Raw genomic sequence first — 21,927 nt, 5'->3', positions numbered from 1 at the left:
TGATGAAATGCAAATGTTGCTGCAGTTGCTATTAATGACTGTTGGTTTATGTTCCACATTTATTTAGGCACAATTCATTGAATTAATTCTACATTCACTTCTGGACAAATGCGTATCAAGCTTGTTCAGGACCTTGGTAATCCCAGAAGTAAAATCTATTGGTCAACTACACGCAGAATCTGTCCACTGGAGATTAGGACCTTGGGGATAACCGCTAAGCGTCCCTCCTGACGGACCATAGTAAAGAGTGCATGTGTTACTAACTTCCTTATGACAGCAGAAAGCAGAGGGAATAGCTAGTTGGTAGGGAGGACAGTACAGTAGGAGCGCAAAAGTCCACACAGCTCGTAGATTCACCTGCGGCAAAGATCGTAGTGCGCTCCTGAAATAATTTCAATGCGCAAGTGTCGCTCTTTTGGGAATAACCGCTATGGGAGCCTCGCAGTCTGTGCGCACTGAACATGAGTTCCAAGATCTGGCTGATCGAACTGGATGTAAGTAGCCTGGGCTGTAATATGCTCAAACTAGGAGTGTTATTACACAGTTTCTATTTGATTATTATCAAATGCACACAAAAAAACTAAATTGATCTTGTGGCAGGAAAATAAATAGCCTATCCTTAGATGAAGGGACAAATAGCATAAATGCCTCATAATTTCATAGTTCAAACTGGAATTATGAATTGCTTAGTCACATTACTTTGTAGCGAGTTTTTTTAAGAGCAGAGAATAAGACTGTATTCCAACTGTTTTCACATGAATAGACAGTAGTTGGATTGTTCTTCTGTCATTCCATTGAAAATCTGAGGGCGGTAGGCTACTCCTTCCAAAAAGCTTTTTAAGGACAGAGGGACAACTTTATTTAACCAGTTGAATAGAATGTTATGCTACTTGCCAATATGGTACCATGTAACGTGAATAACCTATGATTTGAGTATACAGCCTACTCTACTGATAGTGAGAAGAAGAAAATTATAATTTGTGATGATTTACAGTGCAATATTACACAAACAAATATCACACTACTTTTGGAAGTGACAAGGGTCAAAACAAACGTTTTTAAAAAGTGGGTTATTTACTCTCTTATGATGGGATAATGTTGCTCACAGATTTGGTCTGTTGCAGCAACATTTGTTGTGCTTGGAACATTGATCTGTTCATTTTCATCAGCTGGCTTCTGTTATAAATGGGAGAACTGTGCTTTCTCCTCCCTCAGAGTAGAAGGGTGAGAGACATCAATCAAGACATAAAACAATACTCTTGATTTCCAATGTTAAACATAAAATTATGTTTAGAGTGTAATAACCGTGTAACTTAATACAGCATGTTAGTTATGCAGTGTGAGAACTCCTAAAGTAAGATAATGGTGAAGAAACTTGTCTTGCATTATGCAGCTGAATGGTATGCAGGTATTTGAAGTGAAGTTTATAACCATGTCTTCCCTGAGTGCTGTTTCCTTGCCGTTTGTGGGGAACCTTGTGTGTTTCAGTGATCCTGAAAGCTATACAGGTGTGGTTTCGGCCCCAGGAAGGTTTAACCATGCTGGGCAGGTTCCAGGTGAGAGGCCAGACAAAACACAGCACCTGGCCCTCCAGGTTGGGGGTTGGGCGTGGGGCTAACAACCCCACCCAGTAAAATACACCATGTTACAGAACCTGCAACAACTTCCAAAATTCAGGAAACTCTTGCCAATCTGAAGGCACTATGACGGCTTCAGATGATAGCCATACCCTGGAAATCAGGAGCTCGATGAGGAGTTTTCTAGGGCCCAAAACTACAGTCCGTCTTGGAGTATGGAACGTCTGCACCATGTTTGAAGCTTCAAAAACAGCTGAAGTTATCAGAGAGATAGACAGGTACAATGTGGACATCCTGTGTGTAAGCGAAAGCAGATGGACTGGTTAAGGACGCAAGGAGACAAGTGATGGCTCAACAATTCTCTTCTCAGGAAAGGACGATGCCCACTCCAGTGGTTTAGCTCTCATTGTTAGCAAAACAACTGCCAAATCTCTCTTGGAATGGGAACCCATCAGTGAGCAATATTCAACTCCAAGCACTGCAAGCTCACCATCCTGCAGTGCTATGCCCCCACCAACGAGGCAGAGGACAAGGATGACTGGTATGAGCAGCTACTGCAAGCAGTATCCAATGTCCCACAATACAATGTGTTCCTGATAACTGGAGAAATGAATGCGAAGGTTGGAGCCGATAACACCGACTATGAGCAGGCCATGGGGCAACACGGCTGTGGGACCGTCAATAACAAAGGTGAAAGGCTTGCCAACTTCTGCCTCAATAACAGCTGTGTGATTGGTGGCAAACTCTTCCCTCACAAAGACATCCATAAATTAACATGAAGATCCCTAGATGGTCACACTGTCAACCAAATCGACCACATCATTGTCAACAAGACTTGCCGAAGGTCTCTATAGGATGTCAAGGTCCACCATGAGGCAGATGTCAACAGTGATCACTACCTGGTGGAAGCTGCGAGCCACACATGCTGTAAAACAAGGGCGGAAAATATTCAACATCAACAAGCTCACATTGCCTGAGATAAAGAAAGCCATTACCATCAAGCAAAGAAATCGCTTCAGTTCATTAGCCAAAGCAGTAGATGAAGACCAGAAGGGTATACTACAGATGTAGGATCTTAATTTGAGCCAGTTTGCTACGGCAGGAAAATAATCCTGCAGCAACAGGAAATGTGAATTATTATGTGGATTATAATTAATGGACATTTCTGTAGTGGTTAATACATTTTTCGTAAGGGAAAATCAAGTTTAAAATTTCAAAGTGTAAATTACCTCTACGGGATCGGTGTCCCTATACCGGGACGGTTGCTGCTCAATATGTGATATGTGACTAGAATGGCGTTGTTAACAACGGCAAATTTCCGGTACATAGATATGTCTTACGGTGGGGGAAAAAAGTATTTAGTCAGCCACCAATTGTGCATGTTCTCCCACTTAAAAAGATGAGAGAGGCCTGTAATTATCATCATAGGTACACGTCAACTATGACAGACAAAATGAGGAAAAAAAATCCAGAAAATCACATTGTAGGATTTTTAATGAATTTATTTACAAATTATGGTGGAAAATAAGTTTTTGGTCAATAACAAAAGTTTCTCAATACTTTGTTATATACCCTTTGTTGGCAATGACATAGGTCAAACGTTTTCTGTAAGTCTTCACAAGGTTTTCACACACTGTTGCTGGTATTTTGGCCCATTCCTCCATGCAGATCTCCTCTAGAGCAGTGATGTTTTGGGGCTGTCGCTGGGCAACACAGACTTTCAACTCCCTCCAAAGATTTTCTATGGGGTTGAGATCTGGAGACTGGCTAGGCCACTCCAGGACCTTGAAATGCTTCTTACGAAGCCACTCCTTCGTTGCCCGGGCGGTGTGTTTGGGATCATTGTCATACTGAAAGACCCAGCCACGTTTCATCTTCAATGCCCTTGCTGATGGAAGGAGGTTTTCACTCAAAATCTGACGATACATGGCCCCATTCATTCTTTCCTTTACACGGATCAGAAAAACAGCCCCAAAGCATGATGTTTCCACCCCCATGCTTCACAGTAGGTATGGTGTTCTTTGGATGCAACTCAGCATTCTTTGTCCTCCAAACACGACGAGTTGGGTTTTTACCAAAAAGTTCTATTTTGGTTTCATCTGACCATATGACATTCTCCCAATCCTCTTCTGGATCATCCAAATGCACTCTAGCAAACTTCAGACGGGCCTGGACATGTACTGGCTTAAGCAGGGGGACACGTCTTGCACTGCAGGATTTGAGTCCCTGGCGGCGTAGTGTGTTACTGATGGTAGGCTTTGTTACTTTGGTCCCAGCTCTCTGCAGGTCATTCACTAGGTCCCCCCGTGTGGTTCTGGGATCTTGTGATCATTTTGACCCCACGGGGTGAGATCTTGCGTGGAGCCCCAGATCGAGGGAGATTATCAGTGGTCTTGTATGTCTTCCATTTCCTAATAATTGCTCCCACAGTTGATTTCTTCAAACCAAGCTGCTTACCTATTGCAGATTCAGTCTTCCCAGCCTGGTGCAGGTCTACAATTTTGTTTCTGGTGTCCTTTGACAGCTCTTTGGTCTTGGTCATAGTGGAGTTTGGAGTGTGACTGTTTGAGGTTGTGGACAGGTGTCTTTTATACTGATAACAAGTTCAAACAGGTGCCATTAATACAGGTAACGAGTGGAGGACAGAGGAGCCTCTTAAAGAAGAAGTTACAGGTCTGTGAGAGCCAGAAATCTTGCTTGTTTGTAGGTGACCAAATACTTATTTTCCACCATAATTTGCAAATAAATTCATTACAAATCCTACAATGTGATTTTCTGGATTTTTTTTTCTCATTTTGTCTGTCATAGTTGACGTGTACCTATGATGAAAATTACAGGCCTCTCTCATCTTTTTAAGTGGGAGAACTTGCACAATTGGTGGCTGACTAAATACTTTTTTCCCCACTGTATATGGGCAGAAAGCTTAAATTCTTGTTAATCTAACTGCAGTGTCCAATTTACAGTAGCTGTTACAGCAAAAAAATACCACACTATCTAGATGTGTGAAGGTTAGTGTATTTTCTGTAGGGAAGCTAATGATCCATCATGTATGACATTCATGGAAGTGTGTAAACTTAACATTTTTTATTACCATAGCAATTTTGTATGTTCTCTATAGTTATGTACTTGAAAATGTATAAATTGACCAATTCGGAAAATTTGGGAAAACTCCTGGCAGACTTGATACAAAAAATTGTGCAGTAATGTAATTCTTCACTGGATCAGTCTGAAACTTTGTACACACAATGCTGCCATCTTGTGGACAAAATCTAAATTACACCTAGATTCCTACATCACTGTCTGGCCTTTCTCTTGCATTTCAAAGATTATGCAACAAAAAAATAAATAGAAAACATATGTTTTTTTGCTTGTATTATCTTTTACCAGATCTAATGTGTTATATTCTCCTACATTAATTCCACATTTCCACAAACATCAAAGTGTTTCCTTTCAAATGATACCAAGCAGGTAGCTTAGTGGTTAAGAGCGTTGTGCCAGTAACCGAAAGGTCGCTGGTTCTAATCCCCGAGCCGACTAGGTGAAAAATCTGTTGATGTGCCCTTGAGCAAGGCACTTAACCACTCTGGATAAGAGTGTCTGCTAAATGACTAAAATTAAAAAATGTAGCTCAATTAATTGGTAGAGCATGGTGCTTGTAACGCCAGGGTAGTGGGTTCGATCCCCGGGACCACCCATACGTAAAAATGTATGCACGCATGACTGTAAGTCGCTTTGGATAAAAGCGTCTGCTAAATGGCATATTAATTTTTTATTAATTAATATGCATATCCTTGCTTCAGGTTCTTAGCTACAGGCAGTTCGATTTTAGGCGAAAATTGAAAAAAAGGGTACGATCCTTAAGAGTTTAAAATGTCCTGCAACAGGGTGATCAAATTAAGATCCTACATCTGTACAAAGCAGGATCAACTAGTTAGCCTGCTAACTTGATAAACAACCAAAATTAACTATTGAATTTCTGAGGGGTATACTACAAAGCAGGATCAATGAGTTAGCCAGCTAAATATTCTGAAATAACTTTTAATATTTTAGAAAGATAAGCTTGAAATGGGTATGGTCTATTTGACTCAACAACCAAAAACTCATACCTACGTTTAGCTTTCTACGGCTGGCCAAAGATAAATTGTTGAGTGCAAAATCACCTAGGCTGATTGAGTGAGCACAGTAGCAACGGTCATCAAAATTGTTTAATGTTTTTACAAACAATTTTAATAAATGCAACAGTTGAACAATTGAACAATGGATGAAGATACTCTAAACTAGAATTGTTTTAATCCATCAGATATTGACTGAATTATAGCACATAAAACATTTTACTGGCACGGACAAATAATGAATCAGGGTTTAAGGATTTTGGTGGGAATTCAGGTATTCAATTTATTGTAAAATGTTATCAATTTTTTCTTAGAGTGCACTCTTATAAACATTTTCAAATGGTATCAGGTATTTTGTAAATATGTTGTTTTAAAATAAATACAATTATATGTGCATCATTTGCATAAATACACTGGGGTGTACAGTATTTGCATATTCAGTATTCAGACCCCTTCCTACAGCCTTATTCTAAAATGGATTAAATAAAACATTTTCCTCATCAATCTACACACAATACCTCATAATGACAAATCAAAAACAAGTTTTTAGACATTTTTGCAAATGTATTACAAATAAAAAGCAGAAATACCTTAATTACATAAGTATTCAGACCCTTTGCTATGAGACTCGAAATTGAGCTAAGGTGCATCCTGTTTCCATTGAGCATCCTTGAGTTGTTTCTACAACTTGATTGGAGTCCACCTGTGGTAAATTCAATTGATTGGACATGACTTGGAAAGGCACACACCTGTCTATATAAGGTCCCACAGTTGACAGTGCATGTCAGAGCAAAAACCAAGCCATGAGGTCGAAGGAATTGTCCATAGAGCGCCGAGACAGGATTGTGTCGAGGCACAGATCTGGGGAAGGGTACCAAAAAATGTCTGCAGCGTTGAAGGTACCCAAGAACACAGTGGCCTCCATCATTCCTCAATGGAAGAAGTTTGGAACCACCAAGACTCTTCCTAGAGCTGGCCGCTCGGCCAAACTGAGCAATCGGGGGAGAAGGGCATTGGTCAGGGAGGTGACCAAGAACCCGATGGTCACTCTGACAGAGTTCCAGAGTTCCTCTGTGGAGATGTGAGAACCTTCCAGATGGACAACCATCTCTGCAGCACTCCACCAATCAGGCCTTTATGGTAGAGTGGCCAGACGGAAGCCACTCCTCAGTAAAAGGCAAATAACAGCCCGCTTGGAGTTTGCCAAAAGGTACCTAAAGGACTCTCAGACCATGAGAAACAAGATTATCTGGTCTGATGAAACCAAGATTGAACTCTTTGGCCTGAATGCCAAGCGTTACGTCTGGAGGAAACCTGGCACCATCCCTACGGTGAAGCATGGTGGTGGCAGCATCATGCTGTGGGGATGTTTTTCAGCGGCAGGGACAGGGAGACTAGTCAGGATCGAGGGAAAGATGAACGGAGCAAGGTACAGAGAGATCCTTGATGAAAACCTGCTCCAGAGCGCTCAGGACCTCAGACTGGGGCGAAGGTTCACTTTCCGACAGGACAACGACCCTAAGCACACAGCCAAGAGTCTCTGAATGTCCTTGAGTGGCCCAGCCAGAGCCCAGACTTGAAACTGATCTAACATCTCTGGAGAGACCTGAAAATAGCTATGCAGCGACGCTCCCCATCCAACCTGACAGAGCTTGAGAGGATCTGCAGAGAAGAATGGGAGAAACTTCCCAAATACAGGTGTGCCAAGCTTGTAGTGTCATACCCAAGAAGACTCAAGGCTGTAATCGCTGCCAAAGGTGCTTCAACAAAGTATTGAGTAAAGGGTCTGCATACTTATGTAAATGTCATATTTCAGTTTTTGATAAATTAGAAAAGATTTGCTTTGTCATTATGGGGTACTGTGTAGATTGATTAGGGGGGAAAAAACATTTCATCCATTTTACAATAAGGCTTTAACGTAACAAAATGTGGAAAAAGTCAAGGGGTCTGAATACTTCATACTTCATACATTAACATAAAGGGGTGGAACTTGCACTGTCTAGGCCTATCTGCACTAACCTGCGCTGTCTAGACTTCCGCATTAATTACTGTTGTTGTCACGTTCTGTTGCATAATTCAACAAGTGTGTCAATAGCTAGATTACACCTATCTATACATACTTTACATTGTTTGCGAGATCAGACATAATATCACTATAATCTGAGTGTTCATTTTCGGAAGTTGCTTTCATTCCAGAGCATCTAATTTGTAAACATTTAAACTCTATTAAAGTATTACTTTTTTTCAATTCCACAAAACATAAACACCCATCAAAATGAAGTTGTCTTTCTTGTGATGTTAGTGTAGAGACGATGCGTTAAAGGTCGACTCAGCAGTATGACGTAGATGCAGAAAGTAAACAGCATAGTGGGTCAATTTCTGCAACAACTGACCCTGTTTCACTGTGCTACCTGGTCGATACACTCATGTAATGTCTCATAAATACCTATAGGTCTAGGCCTTGTCTGATGAATACTGATACTACTGTAGCAACATGTCCTTTGCTTAAGTCATTCCACAGACAAGACCATGCCTGAGAGGCTTGAGGATTTAGCAATTCAAGGATTTCCATTATCTGCTTGAAAACATGACTAATTACACTGTTATCCTTCCTGTGATTACATTGTTGCAACAATTGCACTGATACCTCTGTTCACAAACATGGATTAAGAGTTGAGCCATGAGCTTGCAGTGCAAAGTCAATGTTGGCTGAATACATTTGCAACTCAGAGTGTTGAGAGGGAAAACAGAGGAGTCTGGAACGCAATATGCAATATTGCTGTATTGCTGCATGCACACACCACCCACATACAGTACAAGTCAAAAGTTTGGACACATCTACTCATTCAAGGGTTTTTCTTAATTTTTTACTATTTTCTACATTGTAGAATAATAGTGAAGACATCAAAACTATGAAATACCACATATGGAATCATGTAGTAACCAAAAAAGTGTTAAACAAATCAAAATATATTTTATATTTGAGATTCTTCAAATAGCCACCCTTTGATTTGATGACAGCTTTGCACACTATTGGCATTCTCTCAACCAGCTTCATGAGGTAGTCACCTGGAATGCATTTCAATTAACAGGTGTGCCTTAAAAGTTAATCTGTGGAATTTATTTCCTTCTTAATGCGTTTGAGCCAATCAGTTGTGTTATGACAAGGTGTGGGGGGGGTGTACAGAAGATAGCCCTACTTGGTAAAATACCAATTCCATATTATGGCAAGAACAGCTCAAATAAGCAAAGAGAAACGACAGTCCAGCATTACTTTAAGACATGAAGGTCAGTCAATACGGAAAATTTCAAGAACTTTGAAAGTTTCTTAAAGTGCAGTCACAAAAACCATCAAGCGCTATGATGAAACTGGCACTCATGAGGACTGCGACAGGAATGGAAGACCCAGAGTTAACTCTGCTGCAGAGGATAAGTTCATTAGAGTTACCAGAATTTGCAGCCCAAATAAATGCTTCACAGAGTTCAAGTAACAGACACATCTCAACATCAACTGTTCAGAGGGGACGTGTGAATCAGGCCTTCATGGTCGAATTGCTGCAAAGAAACCACTACTAAAGGACACCAATAAGAAGAGACCTGCTTGGGCCAAGAAAACGAGCAATGGACATTTGACCGGTGGAAATATGTCCTTTGGTCTGGAGTCCAAATTTGAGATTTTGGGTTCCAACCGCCGTGTCTTTGTGAGATGCAGTGTGGGTGAATGGAAGATCTCCGCATGTGTAGTTCCCACCGTAAAGCATGGAGATGGAGGTGTTATGGTGTGGGGGTTCTTTGCTGGTGACTGTCTGTGATTTATTTAGAATTCAAGGCACACTTAACCAGCATGGCTACCACAACATTTTGCAGCGATACGCCATCCCATCTGGTTTGGGCTTAGTGGGACTTTCATTTGTTTTTCAACAGGACAATGACCCAACACACCTCCAGGCTGTGTAAGGGCTATTTTACCAAGAAGGAGAGTGATGGAGTGCTGCATCAGATGACCTGGCCTCCACAATCCCCCGACCTCAACCCAATTGAGATTGTTTGGGATGAGTCGGACCGCAGAGTGAAGGAAAAGCAACAAATAAGTGCTCAGAATATGTGGGAACTCCTACAAGACTGTTGGAAAAGCATTCCAGGTGAAGCTGGTTGAGAGAATGCCAAGAGTGTGCAAAGCTGTCATCAAGGCAAAGGGTGGCTATTCGAAGATTCTCAAATATAAAATATACTTTGATTTGTTTAACACTTTTTTGTTTACTACATGATTCCATATGTGTTATTTCATAGTTTTGATGTCTTTGCTATTATTCTACAATGTAAAAAATAGTAAAAATAAAGAAAAACCGTGGAATGAGTAGGTGTGTCCAAACCTTTGACTGGTACTGTAAGTCTATAAACCTGCCCGTGCAAGAGTCTAGTGTGGGGCATTGTTCTGTGTGGTTGCTGAAGCATTCACCTTCAGTAGTTGTTGCTACTGCAAACATACATTTTTGTAAATGGCATCTCCATGTAAAAAGCCCCATGAACACTAACATCTGAAGTTCCTAGGAGCACATCAAATTTGGTGTCAAATTAAAGCTAAGAGTCTATATATTTTTTTATTTAATAAGGCATACAGTGAGGGGGAAAAAGTATTTTATCCCCTGCTGATTTTGTACGTTTGCCCACTGACAAAGACATGATCAGTCTATAATTTTAATGGTACGTTTATTTGAACAGTGAGAGACAGAATAACAACAAAAAGATCAAGAAAAACGCATGTCAAAAATGTTATGAATTGATTTGCATTTTAATGAGGGAAATAGTACTTAGTACTTGGTTGCAAAACCCTTGTTGACAATCAAAAAGGTCAGACGTTTCTTGTAGTTGGCCACCAGGTTTGCACACATCTCAGGAGGGATTTTGTTCCACTCCTCTTTGCAGATCTTCTCCAAGTCATTAAGGTTTCGAGGCTGACGTTTGGCAACTCGAACCTTCAGCTCCCTCCACAGATTTTCTATGGGATTAAGGTCTGGATACTGGCTAGGCCACTCCAGGACCTTAATGTGCTTCTTCCTGAGCCACTCCTTTGTTGCCTTGGTCGTGTGTTTTGGGTCATTGTCAAGCTGGAATTATAAAATTATAAAATTATAGACTGATCATGTCTTTGTCAGTGGGCAAACGTACAATATCAGCAGGGGATCAAATACTTTTTCCCCTCACTGTATCTTAAAATGAATGCTCTAATGTAAGTCGCTCAAAAATATTTTATCTTTCGTCTCTCTGTGTTTCATAATTTTCCTTCAATTCCCAAGAGGCTGAATCTATCTGACCAGAGAAAGCATCCGAGCGAGCGAAACAGCGCCCCTCTGTCTGTGTATGTGTAGTCCATCTATCTGATGCTGTCTGGTCAAAAAGAGTAGGGCATTGTTGCCGCCTGTAGCATTGAATGTAAAGGAAGCCAGCGAGCATTTGGCCTCCATTGATTTAAAAAAAACTGTTAATGGACCTGTCACACCAAATAAAAGTGTCAAGGGAAGCCAGTTTGGATTTGGTTTCACTCCAATCACATTGCATCAAGAGCAATACATCGTTGACAGAAACAACTTGAATTGTTGCATCTCGTTGTATTGTTGTCCTCTGGTGGCTAGCTAGCTAGCTAAAATCTGCCCTTTCCTAAATTAGCCATGGATGGTGATAGGGATTTGGACTTGTGGTTTTACTTAATTCTCCATATTTAATATATTCCATAATTCAACCATAAATTCATACATTGCACCCCTGGCCTGAAAGGATGGAAGTTCAATATGTAGCTAGATGTAGAAGGCTAATGTTAACTAACGTTGCCCATGAAAGGAAGTTAGGCTAGCAAGCAAGCATTTTAGCCAGGTAGCCTAGGACAACAAAAAATAAAAGCGTGTATTGTATGACCGTTTCATTAACATGAACATGATGGCATTGACATTTCTATACAAGTAGGGTGAGTGAACATGTTTTTTCTACATGCACGAACGCACACACACACAGGCACACACTCCCTCTCACTCACTCACTCACTCACTCACTCACTCACTCACTCACTCACTCACTCACTCACTCACTCACTCACTCACACACACACAGATATAGAGAGAAATCAGAACCATGGACAGCTACATCATATTTAGTTTATGTTGATTCGACAAAATAGTTTTTGGTATATTTTAGTTTACGATGTTGACATTTTGAAATTGAAATGGTGCTTGAATAGTGGAGGCAGCAACTGTTTTCTTTGCGACTTGCATTAACTCTCTGTTATGTATTACAACACATACAGTGAGGGAAAAAAGTATTTGATCCCCTGCTGATTTTGTACGTTTGCCCACTGACAAACAAATGATCAGTCTATAATTTTAATGGTAGGTTTATTTGAACAGTGAGAGACAGAATAACAACAAAAAAATCCAGAAAAACGCATGTCAAAAATGTTATGAATTTATTTGCATTTTAATGGGGGAAATAAGTATTTGACCCCTCTGCAAAACATGACTTAGTACTTGGTGGCAAAACCCTTGTTGGCAATCACAGAGGTCAGACGTTTCTTGTAGTTGGCCACCAGGTTTGCACACATCTCAGGAGGGATTTTGTCCAACTCCACTTTGCAGATCTTCTCCAAGTCATTAAGGTTTCGAGCCTGACGTTTGGCAACTCGAACCTTCTGCTTCCTCCACAGATTTTGTATGGGATTAAGGTCTGGAGACTGGCTAGGCCACTCCAGGACCTTAATGTGCTTCTTCTTGAGCCACTCCTTTGTTGCCTTGGCCGTGTGTTTTGGGTCATTGTCATGCTTGAATACCAATCCACGACCCATTTTCAATGCCCTGGCTGAGGGAAGGAGGTTCTCACCCAAGATCAAAGTCCCTTTGATGCGCTGAAGTTGTCCTGTACCCTTAGCAGAAAAACACCCCCAAAGCATAATGTTTCCACCTCCATGTTTGACGGTGGGGATGGTGTTCTTGGGGTCATAGGCAGCATTCCTCCTCCTCCAAACACGGCGAGTTGAGTTGATGCCAAAGAGCTCCATTTTCACCCAGTTCTCCTCTGAATCATTCAGATGTTCATTGGCAAACTTCAGACAGGCACGTACAGTGGGGAGAACAAGTATTTGATATACTGCCGATTTTGCAGGTTTTCCTACTTACAAAGCATGTAGAGGTCTGTAATTTGTATCATAGGTACACTTCAACTGTGAGAGACGGAATCTAAAACAAAGATCCAGAAAATCACATTGTATGATTTTAAGTAATTAATTTGCATTTTATTGCATGACATAAGTATTTGATACATCAGAAAAGCAGAACTTAATATTTGGTACAGAAACCTTTGTTTGCAATTACAGAGATCATTCGTTTCCTGTAGGTCTTGACCAGGTTTGCACACACTGGAGCAGGGATTTTGGCCCACTCCTCCATACAGACCTTCTCCAGATCCTTCAGGTTTCGGGGCTGTCGCTGGGCAATTCAGACTTTCAGCTCCCTCCAAAGATTTTCTATTGGGTTCAGGTCTGGACACTGGCTAGGCCACTCCAGGACCTTGAGATGCTTCTTACGGAGCCACTCCTTAGTAGCCCTGGCTGTGTGTTTCGGGTCGTTGTCATGCTGGAAGACCCAGCCACGACCCATCTTCAATGCTCTTACTGAGGGAAGGAGGTTGTTGGCCAAGATCTCGCGATACATGGCCCCATCCATCCTCCACTCAATACAGTGCAGTCATCCTGTCCCCTTTGCAGAAAAGCATCCCCAAAGAATGATGTTTCCACCTCCATGCTTCACGGTTGGGATGGTGTTCTTGGGGTTGTACTCATCCTTCTTCTTCCTCCAAACACGGCGAGTGGAGTTTAGACCAAAAATCTCTATTTTTGTCTCATCAGACCACATGACCTTCTCCCATTCCTCCTCTAGATCATCCAGATGGTCATTGGCAAACTTCAGACGGGCCTGGACATGCGCTGGCTTGAGCAGGGGGACCTTGCGTGCGCTGCAGGATTTTAATCCATGACGGCGTAGTGTGTTACTAATGGTTTTCTTTGAGACTGTGGTCCCAGCTCTCTTCAGGTCATTGACCAGGTCCTGCCGTCTAGTTCTGGGCTGATCCCTCACCTTCCTCATGATCATTGATGCCCCACGAGGTGAGATCTTGCACGGAGCCCCAGACCGAGGGTGATTGACCGTCATCTTGAACTACTTCCATTTATTAATAATTGCGCCAAAAGTTGTTGCCTTCTCACCAAGCTGCTTGCCTATTGTCCTGTAGCCCATCCCAGCCATGTGCAGGTCTACAATTGTATCCCTGATGTCCTTACACAGCTCTCTGGTCTTGGCCATTGTGGAGAGGTTGGAGTCTGTTTGATTGAATGTGTGGACAGGTGTCTTTTATACAGTAAACGAGTTCAAACAGGTGCAGTTAATACAGGTAATGAGTGGAGAACAGGAGGGCTTCTTAAAGAAAAACTAACAGGTCTGTGAGAGCCGGAATTCTTACTGGTTGGTAGGTGATCAAATACTTATGTCATGCAATACAATGCAAATTAATTACTTAAAAATCATACAATGTGATTTTCTGGACCTCTACATGCTTTGTAAGTAGGAAAACCTGCAAAATTGGCAGTGTATCAAATACTTGTTCTCCCCACTGTATATGTGCTTTCTTGAGCAGGGGGACCTTGCGGGCGCTGCAGGATTTCAGTCCTTCACGGCGTAGTGTGTTACCAATTGTTTTCTTGGTGACTATGGTCCCAGCTGCCTTGAGATCATTGACAAGATCCTCCCGTGTAGTTCTGGGCTGATTCCTCACCGTTCTCATGATCATTGCAACTCCACGAGGTGAGATCTTGCATGGAGCCCCAGGCCGAGGGAGATTGACAGTTCTTTTGTGTTTCTTCCATTTGCGAATAATCGCACCAACTGTTGTCACCTTCTCACCAAGCTGCTTGGCGATGGTCTTGTAGCCCATTCCAGCCTTGTGTAGGTCTTGTCCCTGACATCCTTGGAGAGCTCTTTGGTCTTGGCCATGGTGGAGAGTTTGGAATCTGATTGATTGATTGCTTCTGTGGACAGGTGTCCTTTATACAGGTAACAAGCTGAGATTAGAAGCACTCCCTTTAAGAGTGTGCTCCTAATCTCAGCTCATTACCTGTATAAAAGACACCTGGGAGCCAGAAATCTTTCTGATTGAGAGGGGGTCAAATACTTATTTCCCTCATTAAAATGCAAATCAATTCATAACATTTTTGACATGCGTTTTTCTGGATTATTTTGTTGTTATTCTGTCTCCCACTGTTCAAATAAACCTACCATTAAAATTATAGACTGATAATTTGTTTGTCAGTGGGCAAACGTACAAAATCAGCAGGGGATCAAATACTTTTTTCCCTCACTGTAGGTTGTAATATGCCTTTTCTTCTGTCTTGCCCAGTGATTTTACCCACGCACCGCTACTGAAAATGTACTCCACTCTACTGTACTGAACTACACTCTAATTTACTGTGATGTACTGTACTGAACTCTACTCTGGGCTGTACTGTACACTACTGTGATGTCCAAACTTGTGAAACATAGACATTTATGATTGGTCCAGATTTGATCCGGTGCGGACCAACTAAATTTGGTCTTGTTTGGAGAGAGAGCTCCTTAGAATCATATTGTTTTATTTAACCTTTATTTAACTAGGCAAGTCAGTTAAGAACAAATTCTTATTTACAATGACGGCCTACCAAAAGGCAAAAGGCCTCCTGCGGGGACGGGGGCTGGGATAAAAAATTTAAATGTAGGACAAAACACACATCACGACAAGAGAGACACCACAACACTACATAAAGAGAGACCCAATACAACAACACAGCATGGCAGCAACACAACATGGCAGCAGCACAACAAGGTAGCAGCACAAAACATGGTACAAACATTATTGGGCACAGACAACAGCACAAAGGTCCAGAAGTGAAAGACAACAATACATCACGCGAAGCAGCCACAAGTGTCAGTAAGAGTGTCCATGCTTGAGTCTTTGAATGAAGAGATGGAGAGAAAACTGTCCAGTTTCAGTGTTTTTGCAGCTCGTTCCAGTCGCTAGCTGCAGCGAACTGAAAAGAGTAGCAACCCAGGAACGTGTGTGCTTTGGGGACCTTTAACAGAATGTGACTGGCAGAACGGGTGTTGTATGTGGAGGATGAGGGTTGCAGTAGGTATCTCAGATAGGGGGTCGTGAGGCCTAAGAGGGTTTTATAAATAAGCATCAACCAGTGGGTCCTGCATCAGGTATACAGATATAGCCAGTGTGTAGTTTAACACCCAAACATGCAAAAGAGGATATTACATTTTTCTACCTTTGTGTACCTATTCAGGCTACATCACCATAAAGAGAATGACATTCATAATTATGCAGTTCTGTATAGTACAGATGAGGGACCCGTGATGTCATAGCCAAAATATATTTTTTCAAACTCAAGGTGTCATCATAGCTGACACCCCATTCATTCTGCAGACATCTTTGAATCTTAATTCGGAGTAGATATTTGACCGAATATTTGGAAAAAGTGGTCACATAAAAAACTGAGGGAGATTTTACCTTAATTATGTTTTCAAACTTTGCATCTGCACTGTCATTCGAGTAAATATGTTTTTGTAAACATTTCAGTAGAAATTGATAAAAGTAGTCCTTGTGCATAGTTTGTTTGGTTTGTTTAACTTTTCAATCAATGGTTTTTGTCTGGCATATTTTTTAAGTGAAACATTGGAGTCTCACCGTCATTCTGTTACCATGAAATTGCCCTTATGTGCTTTCAACAAGCACAGTGAGGACAAAGCACGTTCCTCCTTTGAGGAGAAGTCAAAGTAAGCACTATTGTATGCAAAGTAAAATATCACAAACTGTGGTTCTTTAACTGTATCTTGCAACCATAACATTCAAATGTTGATGTGGAAATAGAACCCCCTGTGATCCTTTATTTGGACATTAGCCCACAAAGAAGTCAATAATTCTAAGTTCCCTTTGAAAGCAAATATAATCTCACTAGAGTATGTTTGTTTTTCTATTAGGCCGATAGTGCTTTTTATCATTATGTTGATTGTGTCGTAGGCCTATTGTTGTCACAATTCTGCCCATTTCTGAAGAGGTTTATCTGTTATGTACCCTTTTGTACCTGAATCCAAAGTAATTGCTACAGATCATTTACATGTTTTACACTTCAAAACCAATACATACCAGAGGGAAAGGCTAAATAAAAAAGAAATGATTTGCAAAAGAGATCCAGCTAGTCTAGAAGGTTGGGGTATGTAGAAATGGAATACCTTCAAGTTATGACTTTGATAAGTCTTCAATTGCTAATGCTAATTTACCCCTCCAAACTACTGTGATTGTTTCCTTTCAGTTTCCCTGGAGCAGATTGGCAACCTCAACAAGAGATTCAGACAGCTGAACAAGAATCAGGAGACACTAAGGTAGTGTCACCTACATCATAGATATACAGTACATAATTGGCTGTCACCCATCTAATCTATTCATATACTGTAAAACCATTCAGGAAATATTTTATATATTTTGGAATTAACCATCAAATATTCTACGTAAAATACAGTAGCGGTTCACTTACTGTATTTGTGAATGTACAAAATAGAATGCCACACAACGAGTACAAGGTCGGACAAAATCAAAGCACATTCTCTAAAGTAAGAGAGAAAAAGGTTTTGTTGTATTTTGAATGGCTTGTAATTCCACCCCACAGAATACAGTACCATACTATATTTTTGGAGTGCCAAAATCCTTTTGACCACTAGTTGGTGCATGGTATTGCGGTTTCTGGCTCATTAACATATTTTTGAGGCATGCCTTGTAAGAGCCTACATTTGTGCTGTACCAATGTAATTTAGAAGTGGTAGTAGTACCCCATCAATTAAATGTGTATAGGGGACAGATTGGAGTGGAAGCTAATGGTTGAGTATTTGCCTTGTCCTTTGGTCTGTTTTGCCCTGTAGTCACAGTTTTGAGGCCTTTGTTAAGTGCAGCATTTGGTATTTTCTATCACTTACACTTCAGGAGGCCTTAACACAGGCTTCCAAATTGGCATTCATTGATATGCTGTAATATGTAAACACATTACCTAGCAGCCAACCTACTTGCACAGACCACTTATCCTGGACATTTTGCTGATATCGTTCATTATGATAAGAAGCCTATAATGGAGAAATTTGAAATTAAACAAGTATTTCTAATATGGTATTGTTGTTTCTGGCTCATTAACATATTTTGAGGCGTGCCTCGTAAGAGGCTACATCTGTGCTACCCGTTAGTGAGAGGGCTGTACCAATTTAATTGATACTTGTTGACAGTAACCTTAATATAATATTTGTTGACAGTAACCTTGGCCTTTAGCAAAAGGCAGTAAACATCTCACATGATAATATAGTTGTTACTAACATATTTTCATGTCATGTTTTCTTTTGCAGTCGACAGGACTTGGCGAGCATCCCTGCTCTAGATAACAATCCACTCCGGGCTCAAATTATTAATGCCTTCTTTGATAAAAGGTGATTATATAACCAAAGTGCAACATTGAAATCTCTCGTTTAATACATACTGTATTTACTGTCATTAACTGTTAAAACAATGTTATTACACATAAAGGTCAGTTTTGTTCATGAGGTAATCAGTGACGCAGTAAAGGCCTTCGTTTTGAAGCATGTTCAACGCAGAGCAATCTCAGTGAATTCACATATACATGTAACTCTATGCCTCTAGCCTTGGTCACCTTGCCGGTTAGTCTGGTTTAACCAGGCTAATGCCTCTCCATGTTTACTTGATTTAGAAACCTCCATCAGAATGAGACGGGTACGGTCAAGGTGATTGGCTTTGAGGAGTTCCTCATGGTCATGTCTCACTTTCGCCCGGCAGCCATGCACATCACAGAGGAGGAGAGGGAGAAACTGAGGCGGGAGAAACTACGCTGTATGGTTTGGTGATGAGTAGAGTAACCTTGCTGAGACCTGTGTTTGTGCCCAGAGCTAATGCCTAGGCTTTAGCTCAGTGGGCTAATGTGGTCGTGACTGAGTCATGCAGGCAACATGTTTTATATAAAGGGCTATTCTAGATCGAATCATAACATAGTTTCAGTTCACTAATCATACTCTAGTGTAGAGTCTAGATTGGGTCTGGAGTACACCAGCCAGTCTGTCTTGCTCCTACTTATCATGGCTGCATCTCAGAAAGCCAAACATTCTCATAATCATTCCTTCCTCATCCATCCTGATGATGTGGAATGAGCCATTAGGGCCATATCCTGCCCACGGACACCCTTCCCATTCAATGATGGATGAAATAGAATAGAAACGATAGTAGAGACCATCTTTGGGGATACAATAGTTGGTAAAAAACATACTAATTTGCTTGTTCGTCTTAATTGTGTCTCTTCAGTTCTGTTCAACATGCATGACACAGACAGCGACGGCACCATCACTCTGGAGGAGTACAGACGGGTACTCCCTTTACTACTCTCTCCTCACCATAACCCTCCAGGCCCAGGGCCTGTATTCACAGTGTCTCAGGGCAGGAGTGCTGAACTAAAATCAGGTCCCCCCCCCGTCCATGTAATATTATTCATTATGATCAAAAAGGCTAAACTGATCCTATGTCAGCAAACCTATCCTGATACGTTTTGTGAAGGTCTGTTTATCATTGACGTTGAATGGACCGGTGTGCTCTTTCCCTCCTCCAGGCGGTAGACGAGCTCCTGTCTAAGGCTGGCACAATCGGGCAGGAGACCGCAAAGGCCATTGCAGACGCCGCCATGCTGGAAGTTGCAAGCACCACAAGGGGCAAAATGGTAACGGGGTTATCACTTCATCCTTAATGTTCGTACCCTTAAGACCAAAGAGTTAATGAAGGAAGAAGTGCATGAGTAAGATAAAATGATAACTCAATTGATTACAGTGAACCACACCTTATTTTGAAGTGCAAAGAACTGTTCTACTTTGTACTGCTTGGTGCCGTGCCTAAGAACAGCCCTCAGTTATTCATGATAATCCACAGGTCCTCATGCCTTATTGCTTAAAGGGGCAATCTGCAGTTCAAACAATAACAACGTGTGTAAAATAAAATACAATATATTAAACAACAATGGTATTCACTAAGATGATGATTTATATTTAGGATGTTTTACAGCTTTGACACAATTTTCTATCATCTTATTTGATTATTTCATATATTTTACATGTGATAAGGCCACACAGAGGGCCAGATAAAAGGCCCTAGATGTCATCTTATACAATTCCAAAGAAACCTTGAAAGTTACCTAAATTCTGGTAGTTTACTGCTACATTTGAAAAGTTTCAGTAATATTCCCTTTGCAGCCCTAGGTAAAAATGAATGTAGCAACTGTAGATTTCCCCTTTAAATTGGGTTACTTTGTTTTTCAGGAACCTGATGAATTCTATGAAGGAATCACTTTTGAAAATTTTCTTCAGGTATGGTTGTATACAAAACATTAGAAATACCTGCTCTTTCCATGACAGACTAACCAGGTGAAAGATATGATCCCTTATTGATGTCACTTGTTAAATCCACTTCAAATCGGTGTAGATGAAGGGAAGGAGAAAGGTTAAAGAAGGATTTTTAAGCCTTGAGACATGGATTGTGTCTTAACATACTGCTATACTTTATATACTGAATACTGCCATATCAGTCTTATATTCCCCTACCTTTTCTCCCCACAGATTCTTAAAACCTTCGATATTGAGACGAGGATGCACGTTCGCTTTTTAAACATGGACACTGCAACCATGCGATGTGGAAAATGAGTCCCGGTCTCCTTTAAAATACATCTGTTACTGCTGTTTTTAGCAGAATGAATCTCTCCGGGCTTCCTCTGGAATGAAGCCAAATACCTTTTATAACTTCTGAATGATTGATGGGAGATCATAATCCACTGTGATATACAGTGCCTTCAGAAAGTATTCATACCCCTCGACTTATTCCACATTTTGTTGTGTTACAGCCTGAATTCAAAATGGATTACATTTATTTATTTTTCTCACCCATCTACACACAATACCCCATAATGACAAAGTGAAAACATGTTTTTAGAAATGTTTGCACATTGATTGAAAATGAAATGCAGAAATATCAAATTTACATACACTAAGTATTCACACCCCTGAGTCCATACTTTGTAAAAGCAATTTTGGCAGCGATTACAGCTGTGAGTCTTTCTGGGTAACTCTGTAGGAGCTTTCCACACCTGGATGGTGCAACATTTGCCCATTATTCTTTTCAAAATTATTCAAGCTCTGTCAAATATCAGGTCTTTCCATAGATTTTCAAGGAGATTTAACTCAAAAACGTTAACTCGGCCACTCAGGAACATTCACTATCTTCTTGGCAAGCAACTCCAGTATAGACTTGGCCTTGTGTTTTAGGTTATTGTCCTGCTGAAAGGTTAATTCATCTCCCAGTGTCTGGTGGAAAGCAGGTTTTCCTCTAGGACTTTGCCTGTGCTTAGCTCCATTCCGTTTCTTTTCGATCCTGAAAATCTCCCCAGTCCTAAACGATTACAAGCATACCCGTAACATCATGCAGTCACCACTATGCTTGAAAATATGGAGAGTGGTACTCAGTAATGTGTCGTATTGGATTTGCCCCAAACATAACACTTTGTATTCAGGACAAAAAGTTAATCGCTTTGCCACATTTTTTTGCAGTATTACTTTAGTGCCTTGTTGCAAACAGGATAAATGTTTTGGAATATTTGGATTCTGTACAGGCTTCCTTCTTTTCACTCTGTCAATTAGGTTAGCATTGTGGAGTAACTGCAATGTTGTTGATCTATCCTCAATGTTCTCCTATCACAGCCATTAAACCCTGTAACTGTTTTTTTTTATGTATACATAAGAGTACAGCCATTTTGAATGCCTAGAGGTTCACACGACCCATTATGTGGATCACTGAGAGGATCAGTGTTGGCATCCAGGGTCACTTTTATTCTGGCTCTGTGGGGCACAGTGCATTCCGACAGGGCTTGAGAATACACGGAAGACTCAATTATCTAGTTCACCAAGCTTCATTATTCCTGTGCCCTTTCAGTGGAGTCTCACCCTTCTACCCTCTAAATCAAAGAAGAATAACCACTTTTATGTATTACTCATGTTGAAAACATTGATCCTTAAATCAATGTTTTAATACATTAGATGAATATTGTTCCTTATGTCCAAAGAACCTGTAATAGCCTT

The 21,927-nt window shown here is 40.9% G+C and overlaps 1 protein-coding gene across 1 annotated transcript; it reads left to right on the top strand.

Annotated features, from left to right (window-relative positions):
* Positions 1–253: 253 nt before the first annotated feature.
* On the top strand, positions 254–20,706 carry LOC121585221 (calcineurin B homologous protein 3). Its single transcript, XM_041901663.1, has 8 exons — positions 254–494; positions 17,079–17,148; positions 18,154–18,234; positions 18,513–18,652; positions 19,118–19,179; positions 19,419–19,526; positions 20,119–20,166; positions 20,416–20,706. The coding sequence occupies exons 1-8, from the start codon at positions 431–433 to the stop codon at positions 20,497–20,499; spliced, it is 657 nt and encodes a 218-aa protein (XP_041757597.1). The 5' UTR covers positions 254–430; the 3' UTR covers positions 20,500–20,706.
* Positions 20,707–21,927: the final 1,221 nt, after the last annotated feature.

This window comes from Coregonus clupeaformis, chromosome 16 (genome assembly GCF_020615455.1).
Source record: "Coregonus clupeaformis isolate EN_2021a chromosome 16, ASM2061545v1, whole genome shotgun sequence".
Classification (NCBI taxonomy): Eukaryota; Metazoa; Chordata; class Actinopteri; order Salmoniformes; family Salmonidae; genus Coregonus; species Coregonus clupeaformis.
Note: the sequence above shows the minus strand (reverse complement) of the source record. Positions and strands in the feature narration are given on the sequence as shown.

Coding starts and splice junctions, on each gene's coding strand:
- LOC121585221 (XM_041901663.1), top strand. CDS start 431: ATGGGAGCCTCGCAGTCTGTGCGCACTGAACATGAGTTCCAAGATCTG. Junction 18,653..19,117: donor GAGGCGGGAGAAACTACGCT/GTATGGTTTGGT, acceptor GTGTCTCTTCAG/TTCTGTTCAACATGCATGAC. Junction 19,180..19,418: donor CTCTGGAGGAGTACAGACGG/GTACTCCCTTTA, acceptor TCCCTCCTCCAG/GCGGTAGACGAGCTCCTGTC.